Consider the following 15669-nt stretch of genomic DNA (forward strand, 5'->3'; position numbering starts at 1 on the left):
AATAGAAATCAGAGAACAGGAATACAGAGAAGCTGAGACAGACAGATAACAGGATCTCTAGGAATGAAAGAACATTAAGAGAACTGTATGACCAATCCAAATGGAACAATATTTGCATTATAGGGGTACCAGAAGAAGGAGAGAGAAAAAGGGATAGGAAGTGTCTTTGTAGAAATAATGACTCAAAACATCCCCAAGCTGGGGAAGGAAACAGTCTCTCAGACCATGGAAATCCACAGATCTCCCAACACAAGGGAACCAAGGAGGACAGCACCAATACATATAGTAAAAAATGACAAAGATCAAAGACTAGGACAGGATATTAATGGCAGCCTGAGAGAAAAAAAGATCACCTATAAAGGAAAACCCATCAGGCTATCATTAGACTTCTCCACAGAAACCTTAGAGGCCAGAAGAGAATGGCATGATATATTTAATGCAATGAAACAGAAGGGCCTTGAACCAAGGACACTGTATCCAGCAAGATCATCATTTAAATTTCAAGGAGGGATTAAACAATTCCCAGAAAAGCAGAAGTTGAGGGAATTTGCCTCCCACAAACCACCTCTACAGGGTATTTTAGAGGGACTGCTCTAGATGGAAGCATTCCTAAGGCTAAATAAATGTAACCAGAGAAAATAAAACCACAGCAAAGAAAGCAGACAAACCAAATACTAACTAAAGGCAAAAAATAAAATCAGCTATCCACAAAAGCAGTCAAGGGAAATACAAAAGAGTACAGAATAAAACACCAATTATATAAAGAATGGAGTAGGAAGAAGAAAAGAGAGAAATAAAGAATCATCAGACTGTGTTTATAATAGCTTAATAAGTGAGTTAAAGTTAGACAGTTAGATAGTAAAGAAGCTGCCCTTGAACCTTGGGTAAATACAAATCCAAAGCCTGCAATGGCCATAAGTACATATCTACTGATAATCACCCGAAACATAAATGGACTCAATGCACCAATCAAAAGACACAGAGTAACAGAATGGATAAAAATGCAAGACCGATCTATATGCTGCTTACAAGAGACTCACCATAAACCCAAAGACATACACAGACGAAAAGAGAAGGGGTGGAAAAAGACATTTCATGCTAACAATAGGGAGAAAAAAGCAGGAGCTGCAGTACTTCTATCAGACAAAATAGACTTCAAAACAAAGAAAGTAACAAGAGATAAAGAAGGACATTACATAATGATAAAGGGGGCAGTCCAGTAAGAGGATATAACCATTACAAATATATATGCACCCAACACAGGAACACCAACATATGTGAAACAAATACTAACAGAATTAAAGGAGGAAATAGAATGCAATGCATTTATTCTAGGAGACTTCAACACACCACTCACTCCAAAGGACAAATCCACCAGACAGAAAATAAGTAAGGACACAGAGGCACTGAACAACACGCCAGAACAGATGGACCTAATAGACATCTATAGAACTCTACACCCAAAAGCAACAGGATACACATTCTTCTCAAGTAAACACAGAACATTTTCCAGAATGCACCACATACTAGGCCACAAAAAGAGCCTCAGTAAACTAAAAAAGACTGAAATTCTACCAATCAACTTCTAAGATAACAAAGGTATAAAAGTAGAAATAGATTGTACAAAGAAAAAAAACAGGCTCACAAACACATAGAGGCTTAACAACATGCTCCTAAATAATGAATGGATCAATGACCAAATTAAAACAGAGATTGAACAATATACGGAGACAAATAACAACAGTATAAAGCCCCAACTACTGTGGGACGCAGCGAAAGCAGTTCTAAGAGGAAAGTATTAAGCAATCCAAGCCTATTTAAAGGAAGAACAATCCCAAATGAATAGTCTAAAGTAACAATTATTGAAACTGGAAAAAAAAGAACAAATGAGGTCCCAAGTCAGCATAAGGAGGGACATAATAAAGATCAGACAAGAAATAGAGAATAAAAAAATAGAAAAAAAAACAAACAAAAAAGAAAAGGTGGTTCATTGAAAAAATAAACAAAATAGATAAATCCATGGCGAGACTTATTAAGAGAAAAAAGAGAATCTACACATATCAACAGAATCAGAAATGAGGAAGGAAAAATCACAACAGGTCCCACAGAAATACAAAGAATTATTAGAGAATACTATGAAAATCTACATGCTAACAAGCTGGATAACCTAGAAGAAATGGACAACTGTCTAGTAAAATACAGCCTTCCAAGACTGACCAAGAAAGAAACAGAAAATCTAAACAGACCAATTACCAGCAAAGAAATTGAATCGGTAATCAAAAAACTACCCAAGAACAAAACCCCTGGGGCCACATGAAGTCACCAGAGAATTTTGTCAGACATTTAGAGAAGACATAATACCCATTCTCCTTAAATTTTCCCAAGAAATAGAAGAGGGGGGAATACTTCCAAACTCATTCTATGAAGCCAGCATCACTCTAATACCAAAACCAGGCAAAGACCCCACCAAAAAAGAAAATTACAAACCAACATCCCTGAAGAACATAGATGAAAAATACTCAACAAAATATTAGCAAACTGAATTTAAAAATACATCAAAAGGATCATACACCATGACCAAGTGGGATTCATCCCAGGGATGCGAGGAAGGTACAACATTCGAAAATCAATCAACATCATCCACCACATCAACAAAAAGAAGGACAAAAACCACATGATCATCTCCATAGATGCTGAAAAAGCATTCGACAAAATTCAACATCCATTCATGATAAAAACTCTCAACAAAATGGGTATACAGGCCAAGTACCTCAACATAATAAAGGCCATATATGATAAAACCACAGCCAACATCATACTTAACAGCGAGAAGCTGAAAGCTTTTCATCTGAGATCGGGAAGGCAGCGCAGCTCTGAAGACCCTCAGAGCAATAAACAGCCTCCCGTCCATTTCCCCTCCGGCGTGGCCCCGCCATAGCACGGGAGCAGCCTGAGAGTGGCCGGGCCCACAGCAACCGCCCAGAGCCTCCTCTGTAGCCGACAGGGCCAGACTTTGACACCCCGTCAGTGCGAGTCGACCACAAGCCACTAGGGGTCGCTGTTCTTGCAGGAGAGGAAGGCAACCGGCAAGGAGGAAGGGACTTTGTTCTCCCAGCTGACACACACACCAACTGCCCACGACTACCTCTATCGCCATGAAAAGGCAGAAGAATTTGATCCAGTCAAGAATAATCCAGACAACCCACAAGAGGGACCCTGGGGAGATAGATTTAACCAACTTTTCTGAAAAAGAATTCAAAATAAAGCTCATAACCATGCTGATGGAGCTGCAGAGAAATATGGAAGAGCTAACGGATGAAGTCCGGAGGGAGATTACAGAAATGAAACAATCTCTGGAAGGACCTAGGAGCAGACTGGATGAGATGCAAGAGGCTGTTAATGGAACAGAAATCAGAGAACAGGAACGCAGAGAAGCTGAGGCAGAAAGAGATGAAAGGATCTCCAGGAATGAAAGAATATTAAGAGAACTGTGTGACCAATCCAAACGGAACAATATCTGCATTATAGGGGTACCAGAAGAAGAGAGAGAAAAAGGGATAGAAAGTGTCTTTGAGGAAATAATTGCTGAGAACTTCCCCAAACTGGGGGAGGAAATAGTTACTCAGATTACGGAAGCCCACAGAACTCCCAAGAGACGGGACCCAAAGAGGACAACACCAAGACATATAATAATTAAAATGGCAAAGATTAAGGGCAAGGACAGAGTATTCAAGGCAGCCAGAGAGAGAAAAAAGGTCACCTACAAAGGAAAACCCATCAGGCTATCATCAAACTTCTCCACAGAAACCTTACAGGCCAGAGGAGAATGGCATGATATGTTTAATGCAATGAAACAGAAGGGCCTTGAACCAAGAATACTGTATCCAGCACGATTATCATTTAAATATGAAGGACGGATTAAACAATTCCCAGACAAGCAAAAGTTGCAGGTATTTGCCTTCCACTAACCACCTCTACAGGGTATTTTAGCAGGACTGCTCTAAATGGAAACACTCCGAAGCCTAATAGATGTCACCAGAGAAAATGAAATCACAGCAGAGAAAGCAGACAAACCAAACACTAACTAAAGGCAAAAAATAAAATCAACTACTCACAAAAGCAGTCAAAGGAAACACAAAAGAGCACAGAATAAAACACCTAACATATAAAGAATGGAGGAAGAGGAATAAGAAGAGAAAGAAATAAAGAATCATCAGACTCTGTTTATAATAGCTTAATAAGTGAGTTAAGTTAGACAGTTAAGATAGTAAAGAAGCTGCCCTTGAACCTTGGGTAATCACAAATCTAAACCCTGCAATGGCAATAAGTACATATCTTTCAATAATCACCCTAAAGGTAAATGGACCGAATGCACAAATCAAAAGACACAGAGTAATAGAATGGATAAAAAAGCAAGACCCATCTATATGCTGCTTACAAGAGACTCACCTCAAACCCAAAGACATACACAGACTAAAAGTCAAAGGATGGAAAAAGATATTTCATGCAAACAACAGGGAGAAAAAAGCAGGTGTTGCAGTACTAGTATCAGACAAAATAGACTTCAAAACAAAGAAAGTCACAAGAGATAAAGAAGGACATTACATAATGATAAAGGGCTCAGTCCAACAAGAGGATATAACCATTATAAATATATATGCACCCAATACAGGAGCACCAGCATATGTGAAACAAATACTAACAGAATTAAAGGAGGAAATAGAATGCAATGCATTCATTCTAGGAGATTTCAACACACAACTCACTCCAAAGGACAGATCCACCAGACAGAAAATAAGTAAGGACACAGAGGCACTGAACAACACACTAGAACAGATGGACCTAATAGACATCTATAGAACTCTACACCCAAAAGCAACAGGATACACATTCTTCTCAAGTGCACATGGAACATTTTCCAGAATGGACCACATATTAGGCCACAAAAAGAGCCTCAGTAAATTCAAACACACTGAAATTCTACCAACCAACTTCTCAGACCACAAAGGTATAAAACTAGAAATAAATTGTACAAAGAAAGCAAAAAGGCTCACAAACACATAGAGGCTTAACAACATGCTCCTAAATAATGAATGGTTCAATGACCAAATTAAATACAGATCAAGCAATATGTGGAGACAAATGAAAACAACACAAAGCCACAACTTTCGTGGGATGCAGCAAAAGCAGTTCTAAGAGGAAAGTATATAGCAATCCAGGCATATTTAAAGAAGGAAGAACAACCCCAAATGAATAGTCTAAAGTCACAATTACTGAAACTGGAAAAAGAAGAACAAATGAGGCCTGAAGTCAGCAGAAGGAGGGACATAATAAAGATCAGAGAAGAAATAAATAAAATTGAGAGGAATAAAACAATAGAAAAAAATCAATGAAACCAAGAGCTGATTCTTAGAGAAAATAAACAAAATAGGTAAGCCCCTAGCCAGACTTATTAAGAGAAAAAGAGAATCAACACACATCAACAGAATTAGAAATGAGAAAGGAAACATCACGACAGACCCCACAGAAATACAAAGAATCATTAGAGAATACTATGAAAATCTACATGCTAACAAGCTGGATAACCTAGAAGAAATGGACAACTTCCTAGAAAAATACAACCTTCCAAGACTGACCAAGGAAGAAACAGAAAATCTAAACAGACCAATTACCAGCAAAGAAATTGAATCGGTAATCAAAAAACTACCCAAGAGCAAAACCCCCAGGCCAGTTGGATTTACTGTGGAGTGTTATCAGACATACAAAGAAGACATAATACCCATTCTCCTTAAAGTTTCCCAAGAAATAGAAGAGGAGGGAATACTTCCAAACTCATTCTATGAAGCCAGCATCACTCTAATACCAAAACCAGGCAAAGACCCCACCAAAAAAGAAAATAACAAACCAATACATCAAGAGGATCACACACCATGACCAAGTAGGATTCATCTCAGGGATGCAAGGATGGTACAACATTCGAAAATCCATCAACATCATCTACCACATCAACAAAAAGAAGGACAAAAACCACATGACCATCTCCATAGATGCTGAAAAAGCATTTGACAAAATTCAACATCCATTCATGATAAAAACTCTCAACAAAATGGGAATAGAGGCCAAGTACCTCAACATAATAAAGGCCATATATGGTAAAACCACAGCCAACATCATACTTAACAGCGAGAAGCTGAAAGCTTTTCATCTGAGATTGGGAACAAGACAGGGATGCCCACTCTCCCCACTGTTATTCAACATAGTACTGGAGGTCCTACCCACGGCAATTAGACAAAACAGAGAAATACAAGGAATCCAGACTGGTAAAGAAGAAGTCAAACTGTCACTATTTGCAGATGACATGATATTGTACATAAAAAACCCTAAAGACTCCACTCCAAAACTACTAGAACTAATATCTGAATTCAGCAAAGTTGCAGGATACAAAATTAACACACAGAAATCTGTGGCTTTCCTATACACTAACAATGAACAGAAAGAGAAATCAGGAGAAAAATTCCATTCACAATTGCATCAAAAAGAATAAATTACCTAGGAATAAACCTAACCAAGGAAGTGAAAGACCTATACCCTGAAAACTACGAGACACTCTTAAGAGAAATTAAAGAGGACACTAATAAATGGAAACTCATTCCATACTCTTGGCTACGAAGAATTAATATCGTCAAAATGGCCATCCTGCCCAAAGCAATCTACAGATTCAATGCAATCCCTATCAAATTGCCAATAGTATTCTTCAACGAACTGGAACAAATAGTTCTAAAATTCATATGGAAACACCAAAGACCCCGAATAGCCAAAGCAATCCTGATAAGGAAGAATAAAGTGGGGGGGATCTCGCTCCCCAACTTCAAGCTCTACTACAAAGCCACAGTAATCAAGACAATTTGGTACTGGCACAAGAACAGACCCAGAGACCAGTGTAACAGAACAGAGACTCCAGACATTAACCCAAACATATATGGTCAATTAATATATGATAAAGGAGCCATGGACATACAATGGGGAAATGAGAGCCTCTTCAACAGCTGGTGTTGGCAAAACTGGACAGCTACGCTTAAGAGAATGAAACTGGATCATTGTGTAAACCCATACACAAAATTAAATTCAAAATGGATGAAAGACCTATAAAACTCTTAGAACAAAACATAGGCAAAAATCTCTTGGACACAAACATGAACGACCTCTTCACGAACATATCTCCCCGGGCAAGGGAAACAAAAGCAAAAATGAACAAGTGGAACTATATCAAGCTGAAAAGCTTCTGTACAGCAAAGGACACCACCAATAGACTAAAAAGCATCCTACAGTATGGGAGAATATATTCATAAATGACAGATCTGATAAAGGGTTGACATCCAAAATAAATAAAGAGCTCACGCACCTCAACAAACAAAAAGCAAATAAGCCAATTAAAAAATGGGCAGAGGAGCTGAACAGACACTTCTCCAAAGAAGAAATTCAGATGGCCAACAGATACATGAAAAGATGCTCCACATCGCTAGTCATCAGAGAAATGCAAATTAAAACCACAATGAGGTATCACCTCACACCAGTAAGGATCGCCACCATCCAAAAGACAAACAACAACAAATGTTGGTGAGGTTGTGGAGAAAGGGGAACCCTCCTACACTGCTGGTGGGAATGTAAATTAGTTCAACCATTGTGGAAAGCAGTATGGAGGTTCCTCAAAAAGCTCAAAATAGAAATACCTTTTGACCCAGGAATTCCACTTCTATGAATTTACCGGAAGAATGCAGCAGCGCAGTTTGAAAAAGACAGATGCACCCCTATGTTTATCGCAGCACTATTTACAATAGCCAAGAAAAGGACGCAACCTAAGTGTCCGTCAGTAGATGAATGGATAAAGATGATGTGGTACATATACACAAGGGAGTATTATTGAGCCATAAGAAGAAAACAAATCCTACCATTTGCAACAACATGGATGGAGCTAGAGGGTATTATCCTCGGTGAAATAAGCAAGGTGGAGAAAGAAAAGTACCAAATGATTTCACTCATATGTGGAGTAAAAGCATAAAGAAAAAAATTGAAGGAATAAAAGAGCAGCAGACTCACAGAACCCAAGAATGGACTAACAGTTACCAAAGGGAAAGGGACTGGGGAGGATGGGTGGGAAGGGAGGGGATAAGGGTGGGGTCTGGGAGAAAGGAGGCCTGACAATTAGCATGTACAGTGGGTGGGGGGGGGGGGGGGCACAGGGAGGGCTGTGCAACACAGAGAAGGCAAGTAGTGATTCTACAGCCTCTTACTACGGTGATAGACAGTGACTGTAATGGGGTTTGTTGGGGGACTTGGTGAAGGGAGGGAATCTAGTAAACATAATGTTCCTCATGTACTTGTAGATTGATGTTATCAAAGGAAAAAAAAAAGTCAACTACTGACATAGCTGAAACCTAAAAGTATTTCTATAGCTAAAAAAGGCCATCAATGAAGAAACTCCCTGGAGTACCCAGCACCCATCTGGCAGAGAGGAGATCTTACTGTTTCAGATTTACCTCGTCTTCCTCTTCAGGCATCTTGATTGAATTATCTGGGGACTTTACAGGTTTCTGGTTACTGGGTCCATTGGTCTCTTCTTTCCCATGTTCTGCCTCCCATTCTTGTAAAACTTCATCTATGTTGAAGCGGCGTCGATAATTTACAAAAAAGTTTTTCACTTGTACCACTGACTTGTTCCCAATCACATCTGAGATTGCCTGAAAATCTCGGCCATATTTTCTGATGGCTAAGGATATAAGAGATCATTTCTTTTTTCAATACAAGAGGAAAAACTATTCTTAAAAAACATAACTGAAACTTATCCAGATAAGAAAACAGATAGACTTTAAATAGCAGGCACTATCTTACTGTATTGTACCAGTGGAAAAAAGCAGTAGTCACATCTAGATACAGTTGGCAGATGACTGATCAAAGAGATTCAGTGCGACCCTGTCATGCGCTAATCTGTACCTCCCATCACATGTCAAGTGGGGGCTGAAGCCACCTGGTAAGCACCCTGTGGTGGTGGGCAATCTGCAGTCACCAGTCAGGATCCGCAGGACCTCCCAGCTGAGAGCCCTGTCACTCAACCTGCTTCTTGTGTGCTTCCTGACTATTTGGAACCCAAAAGTAGCTGCTAAAATAAAGCCCTCACACCTTTAGAACCCAAGGCTTCCACATTAATTTTTACATCTTGAGACAGAAGAAAGGGAAAAAAGAAGGCCCAAAAGGAGCGCAGTGACGTAGCTGACATCACGAGCACTGGAAGAATGTAGTCTTCCGAGAACTCATTTCCACCACAAACGATGTGCTGGGATCAGGGTGTGATGTAATTTTTTCCTAATAACTACCATTGCTCCTACGCTCTTTATCAGGAGAACTTCCCCATACCTTGTACGGCGAGAAGCTGCTCTTCTGTGGTCCAGCGTGCGTTACATTTCTGAATGACCTGGGTATCCAAGGGAGTCGGATTAGCATGCTACATTAACAGACGAGTGTGTCCTTATGAAGGCTAATGAATCCTTCTTTTCCAGACTTTTAACATCAACTATGTTTATAAAATCATGTCTATACCTTTCTCCCTAAGAGACATGTGCTGGAGATGTATTACACAGATATTAAATTCTTAAACACATGAAACCTGGGTGTGACTTCTAAGAGGCTCTTTGCAGAATCCTACCTCTGGAAGTCGGTACGGCTCTATTCCACCATCAAGCTTTTCTTTGAGAGCACTGTTCGTCTGTTTAATATTCTGGATCTAAGAGAGAAAGGAAACAATCTTCATTTTAAAAATGCAAAATTTTTTATAAAGGCATGAAAACAGAATTAAAAAACTCAAAGAAACCAAAAACCAAGAGCAAACAAGTTCCTGCCCATATGCTAGCCAAGCGCCTGAAGCATTCTGTGGGAGAACGCCCTAGGAAGCCTCCTGTCTCCTTCAAGAGCATCTTAACTAGAGTCTTTAGTGCCTTGCCTAGAGCGACACAGAGGGACACCCACGAAGAAGGGGTGGTGGTGCGGCTCCTGTGAACACAGTCCTGTCCCACCATTTCCTAACAGGCGACCAATCACCTGAGCAGCAGAACACACATCTGGTACAAGAGACGGAGGCGCTGCCCAGGCCTCAGCCCCCGTAGGACTGGGCTGCAGGGACAGCGGGCAGCAGCCTCGGAGCCGCAGGCCCTGTGCTGTCCAGGCAGTGCCCTGACTCCACACGGGTCAGAAGCCCACAGCGCAGCTTCCTTTAGTGGAGAGAAAAAAGAGAGCAGGGCATCGGTTTCCCAGAAGCTTAATTTGGTCAAGTGTAACTTCGTCATTTTCTCACAAATTACCATTTCCACACTATCACTTTGATTCAGTGTACCTAATCTTTCACTGCCCTTGCCTAATCAAAAGACACAAACAATACTTAGTCAATCCATGACTGCCCTTCAGTCCTGCACAGACTCCTTAATGACCTGGGTCGCAGAAGTGGCCCTTCTCGCCATTCCAGGTAGAGTGGCCTTTCTGTGCAAGCGCTACGGGAACTCTGACCTAGCATCTCTCACTTCTGAATGATCACATGAGCGAATCAGAGAAAGTAAGGGGAGAAACAGATTAATTTTCCTGAGGAAAACAACAAAGACGCTCACAAGCAGAAGATGCTCTTAAAAGCATAAATCTTATTAAGGCAAATGAAGACAAGCAGGACCTTCAGAACTGGGAGAACTGGGAGACAAGGGGAGATGGTGGCGCAGGGCACTGTCAGATGGACACTTTACAGTAATTCTCTCTCATCTTTTGAATAGAATTTTTAATACATTTTTCTAAAATTCCATTTTTAAATACACAGCTCACAGCTTCACGTATCCTTTCCTCCTATATTTTATTTGTTCTAAAAGGCTTTACAAGGTAGGGGGGATATACAGGAATAATTTCCATGCTGTGGGACCAGTGGCCAAATAATCAGACGAACACTATAAGGACCAGAATTGCCTCTGTTTGCCAATAGTAAGGCCTCAAAGTCTACCAGAAAGACAGCCCACTACAGGTCTTTTTGTATTAATACTAAATCAGAACATAAGGACAACTGAAAAGAGAAATACAAGAAATGTGCAAAATCTACTCTACAGTAAAACCACATTTTGAAAAGGTACAAATCAGGAGAAAATAAACTGGTAATAGAAATTTACTCACAGTAAGCTCTTGGGAAAGCAATGTCAAGCTCTCAGACCAGCAGCATCTAATAGAACATTCTCTGATGATGGAAATATCCTAAATGTGTGATGTTTGATATGGTAGCCACTAGCCACATGTACATGAAGTATGGCTTATGAAAGGATGGAACTGAATTTTTAATTTTCTCAACTTCAATCCACATTTAAGTGTAAATAACCACACACGGCTACTAGCTGCCATACTGGAGCAGCACAATCTTAGACTCTTGCTCTGAACTGTCAGTTACCAATAACCCGTAAAATACTGCAAAATACTTAGATTATGTTCACTGAATTCTCCTTAAGCTAAAAACTAGCCCTAGAACTTATGGCAGAGAATTAGCAAATTCTCAAAAGTCAGGGAGGTGGGGGGTGTCTGGAACCATGTTTCCCCCAGGAGTCCAGTTCACTGTGCCACTCTCTGTGCGGTAGCTGGTTGTTTAGCTATTACACAAAACCAGGAATATACCGCATTGTGATTGATGCGTTTTCCAAGGAGACCAGCCTACTCAACACAAGCATTTTCTCTGTAAAATCAATGAAGCAGCACAGAGATTAAATGAATGGCTACAAGGCAAACCACCCACAAATTCAGAACTAAAAGTTGGTCCTAAATTCTCATTAATCTACAACTCTATTCCTGATGCATTTTCCAGTGTTTGCTACTAAGACTAGGGACCCACTGGCAGCATCACGCCACTGGAGAGGAGGCCAGGGCGGCAGCAAGCCTGAGGAGAAGGACACAAGGCCGATGGGAAAGCAGCCCCATGGACGGCCAGGTGCTTAGCTGGGTCTCCTGGGGGACACCCTCTCCACTTCGTGTGGGCTGGGCAGTTCTTCTCCGACCCCAGACCACTTTACGCCCCACTCAGAAAGACCTAAGGCAACAGGTGCTGTTCGCGGGCTCCTCCAGGGGTGGGCGCAGCCCCCTCTCGCTTTACTTCCTGCTGTCCCTGGGGCCCCGGGGAGCCCCAGTGCTGCGGAAAGCCTAGGGGTTTCCGGTGGGGCGGAGACTTTCCCTATCAGAGGGGACAGGCGGTCACCTCCGCCGCCGCCTCCTCCTCACTGCCCTGAAAGGTCAAGTTTACAAAACGGCTTCTGCAGCCTCCAATGTGCGGCAACAAGAGGAAAAAAGCCCTAAAACTAAGAACAGCAGAGTAGAAAATCTGAAGGAATCTGGGACCCCGAGAACGTCGCCGAACGGATGAGCCCACGCCAGCGGCCGCTGACACTGGATGGTCTGCTCTCTGACCAGAGGAACCCTCTATGAATTAAGCCCTGGGCTGTCATGTTTTCTGTTATGCTCGGGTGAACACTTTCCCTGACTGGCTACCACACGGGGCACCTGCGGCCAGCGTACTGCCATCGAGTCTGGTGCCCTGGCAGGAGCCCCACCGGCCGAGAGGAGAGAGCAGCCCGTGTCCTCGCAGGACGCGCCTGCCCGCCTCCCTCCCGACCACCGAGAACTCGCAGTAGCAACGTTCAGGTAAAAAATCCCTGCTCTTGACCCGGGCTCTGAAAACCAAAGACTCCTTTTATTTACCACACCACAGAGTCCGCCTTCGTGGAAAAGGAGTCTCCTTTTCCTTCTTAAAGATAATTAACGTCAAAGAGCAAGCATGAGGCACTCACGCAGCCAAGGGGGCCACGCGAAGGCTCTGCCCACCCGGAGGCGCTGACTCAGCAGCCTGCAGGCGGGGACGCATCTCCTCATTTGAAAAGGGGCCCAGGAAGATTAAGTGATTTGCCTAATAGTAGAAGGCAGCAGTGTCCACAGGCAAGACCAGAGCAGTCCTGTTTCCTGGGAGCACGCCTGGTCCCTGGTCTGTGCTGCCCCCACCCCGCCCCACAGAAGGCAGGGGATCCACAGAGCCCACCCCTCGTCGAAGAAACGATGGGTGGCCTCCTCTTCAATCTTCCAAGATTAAATCATCTTTCAAGATTAGCAAGTCAAAGCAGCAAAAACCACCAGCCCACAATGTGCCCTGACCTCCAGTGAGCAAATGAGGGTCAGTGCCTGCTCGGCCGAGCTCCCAGCCTACGTGTGCTGAGCAGTGGTCACGTTACGTCGAGCCACTTCTCATGCTGGAGGCAAACAGCTGTCAAAGGACTGATTCTCAAAGCAACATCCTTCATAAGTGCATCAAAGGAGCACAACCCATCCAAGGGCGTCTCCTACAAAGGATGTACAAGGCCTGCACACAGAAGACGACAAAGCACGGAGGGAACGGAAGCACCTATCCCAGTATGGGGACATGTCACCCTCATGGATAACATGTGGATTCTCTACCTTATATGGTATTGATAGTGGCAGACAGGATCAATGAAAGGATGGTCTCTTCAATAAACAGTACTTGTTTAACTAGATATCCATATGCAAAAAACAAATCATGACCCTACACGTAAGAACATACACAGAACATTTCCAGGTAGGCTGAAGAGCAAAATGTAAGAGGCAAACAATGTCTTTAAGACAGCGTGAGAACATCTTCATGACCTTAGGGAAGGTTCTTAACAGAACTCAAAGAGCACTGACCATAAAAGGATGAGGAATTGGACTACCATAAAATTAAGAATTTCTGTTCATCAAAATATGCCATTAAGAGAGTGAAAAGGCAAGCCTCACAATGGGAAAAAGGGGCAATTCTCCCATAATTTGGCAATGCCTGGAGACATTTCTGTTGTGTGGGGGTGGGGCAGGCATCTCGTGGGGAAAGGCCAGAGGCCACTAGATATCTTACAAAGCACACAACTTCCCCAAATGTCTATTGTGCTACAGTCAGAAGACCCCAATGCAGTGGGAGCAACATGCACATAAACTGACACACCCACTTTGAAGAACCCCCGGGCATGGTCTCCCACAGCAGTCCCGCTCGGGAGCGCAGCTGAATGAGGCGAGCGCGGCGCACCAGGAGTCTCACCAAGAACGCTCACACCAATGATTTGCAGTGGCCAAAAATGGGAAGAAACAATCCAAACATCTACTAACAGTAAAACAGATAAGCTGTAAAGTATTTATACAGTGAGAAAGCACTAGAGCTCTACACTGCATGGATAGACCTCGCATGTTGAATCAAAGCCAGACATAACAGAAACCGCATCATATGATTTTATGTAATATCCAAAAATGGAGGAAAAATAACATGTGGAAAATAAAACTCTTTTAGAAGTCAGAATAGTGGCCACCTCCAGGGAAAAGCCGGGCAGTGGCTGAGGGGCACAAGGGAAGCCTCTGAGGCAGCGGGGCTCCTGAGGGGGGCAGGGCCGGAGGCGGGCTACCCTTCCTGCGCAGACAGGGGCCCCCGGGCCGTGTCCTCACTGGGAAGACCACTGAGAGGTACACACACATTTATTTATATACATAAACTTCAATTTCCAAGTTGATTTAAGGAAAATCACTAGGCCAGTTCAGTTCCTTAGGAACAAAATGCCCTTTTGAGAATTGTGGAAGAAAACTTCCAGGTGGGTGACAACACGACAGCTCTCGAGTGCAGGCCCCTCTGCCGCCCAGACAGCCGACAGGTACCTGTCGTTTGATCGAGACCAGCTCCATGTCTAGTTGTCTCAGCACCGTGGTGGCAGCAGTGGCATTGGCAGAAACAGCCTCCACATCTTCTTGAGAAAGAAACATTCCTTTTGGGGGTTTCCTTTTGGCTCTGTTCTTAGCTTGTGCACTATGTTTCTCTTTTTTGATCTGAGGAACTGTCTCGGTAGGGGGCACCTGCATGACACACATATTTGATAAGTGAGACTCTAAAAAACATTACAATGCCCACTGAACAGTAATAAGCTATTTCTTTAGCATGGCTCCAAACGATCTAAGATAAACAGCAGGCCAAATCATAATCACCGTCTACAAATCCTAATGGGGGTTAACAGACAGAAACACTGGCTACTGAACTCTGGCTTCCGAGCGAACTCCACTTCCTCCTTGCACAGACACACCCTTGTCCTGTCACTTCAGGACTGACAACTAGCGTTCTCGGCTGCCCGCAGCAGTGCAGGAGAGAAACACCTGTACTCTCCTCCGGGGCGGCTGTGTCTATGAGTAAGGATTTCATCCTAATGGTCCCTAGCAATTTAGATGGACATGTGACCACAGAGAGAAAAAAGAAAAAAATGACTCAGTACATGTATGAAGATCATTTAAAATTATTTATAACTTAAATTATAATTATTTATAATTTAAATAAATATAAGATATATAAGATGTAATATATAAAGGCAAATATACAAAACATAAACATAAAATATATATAAATATTTAAAGAAGTTTACAAAGATCAAAAAAACTTCACTATGAAACTAACTTTTTTTACACACCTTTTTTTTGGGGATGATGCTTAACTTTCAGGGCAATTGTGTAACTTGCTTCAAAAATATATGCTGTCATTTTCAAATGCACGACTGCTGCTAATTTTTAAGTGCGTTCTCTAAAACCAAAACCTTCGGA

General features: G+C 42.3%; 1 protein-coding gene across 3 annotated transcripts in view; it reads right to left on the reverse strand.

The window, feature by feature from the left end:
- RCOR1 (REST corepressor 1) overlaps positions 1 to 15669 on the reverse strand; it is a 145267-nt gene that overhangs the window by 9450 nt on the left and 120148 nt on the right. For all 3 annotated transcript variants that reach the window (XR_005053988.2, XM_036991718.2, XM_036991716.2), the window contains 4 exons: positions 14743 to 14937; positions 9701 to 9778; positions 9412 to 9469; positions 8538 to 8767 (listed from right to left, as the gene is read on the reverse strand). Coding sequence is in view for 2 of the 3 variants with exons in the window: in XM_036991718.2 (XP_036847613.1) it covers positions 8538 to 8767; positions 9412 to 9469; positions 9701 to 9778; positions 14743 to 14937 (561 nt within the window). In the remaining variant the exon portion in view is untranslated. The remainder of the gene's footprint in view (positions 1 to 8537; positions 8768 to 9411; positions 9470 to 9700; positions 9779 to 14742; positions 14938 to 15669) is intronic.

The sequence above is a fragment of the Manis javanica genome, chromosome 8 (assembly GCF_040802235.1).
Source record: "Manis javanica isolate MJ-LG chromosome 8, MJ_LKY, whole genome shotgun sequence".
NCBI lineage: Eukaryota > Metazoa > Chordata > Mammalia > Pholidota > Manidae > Manis > Manis javanica.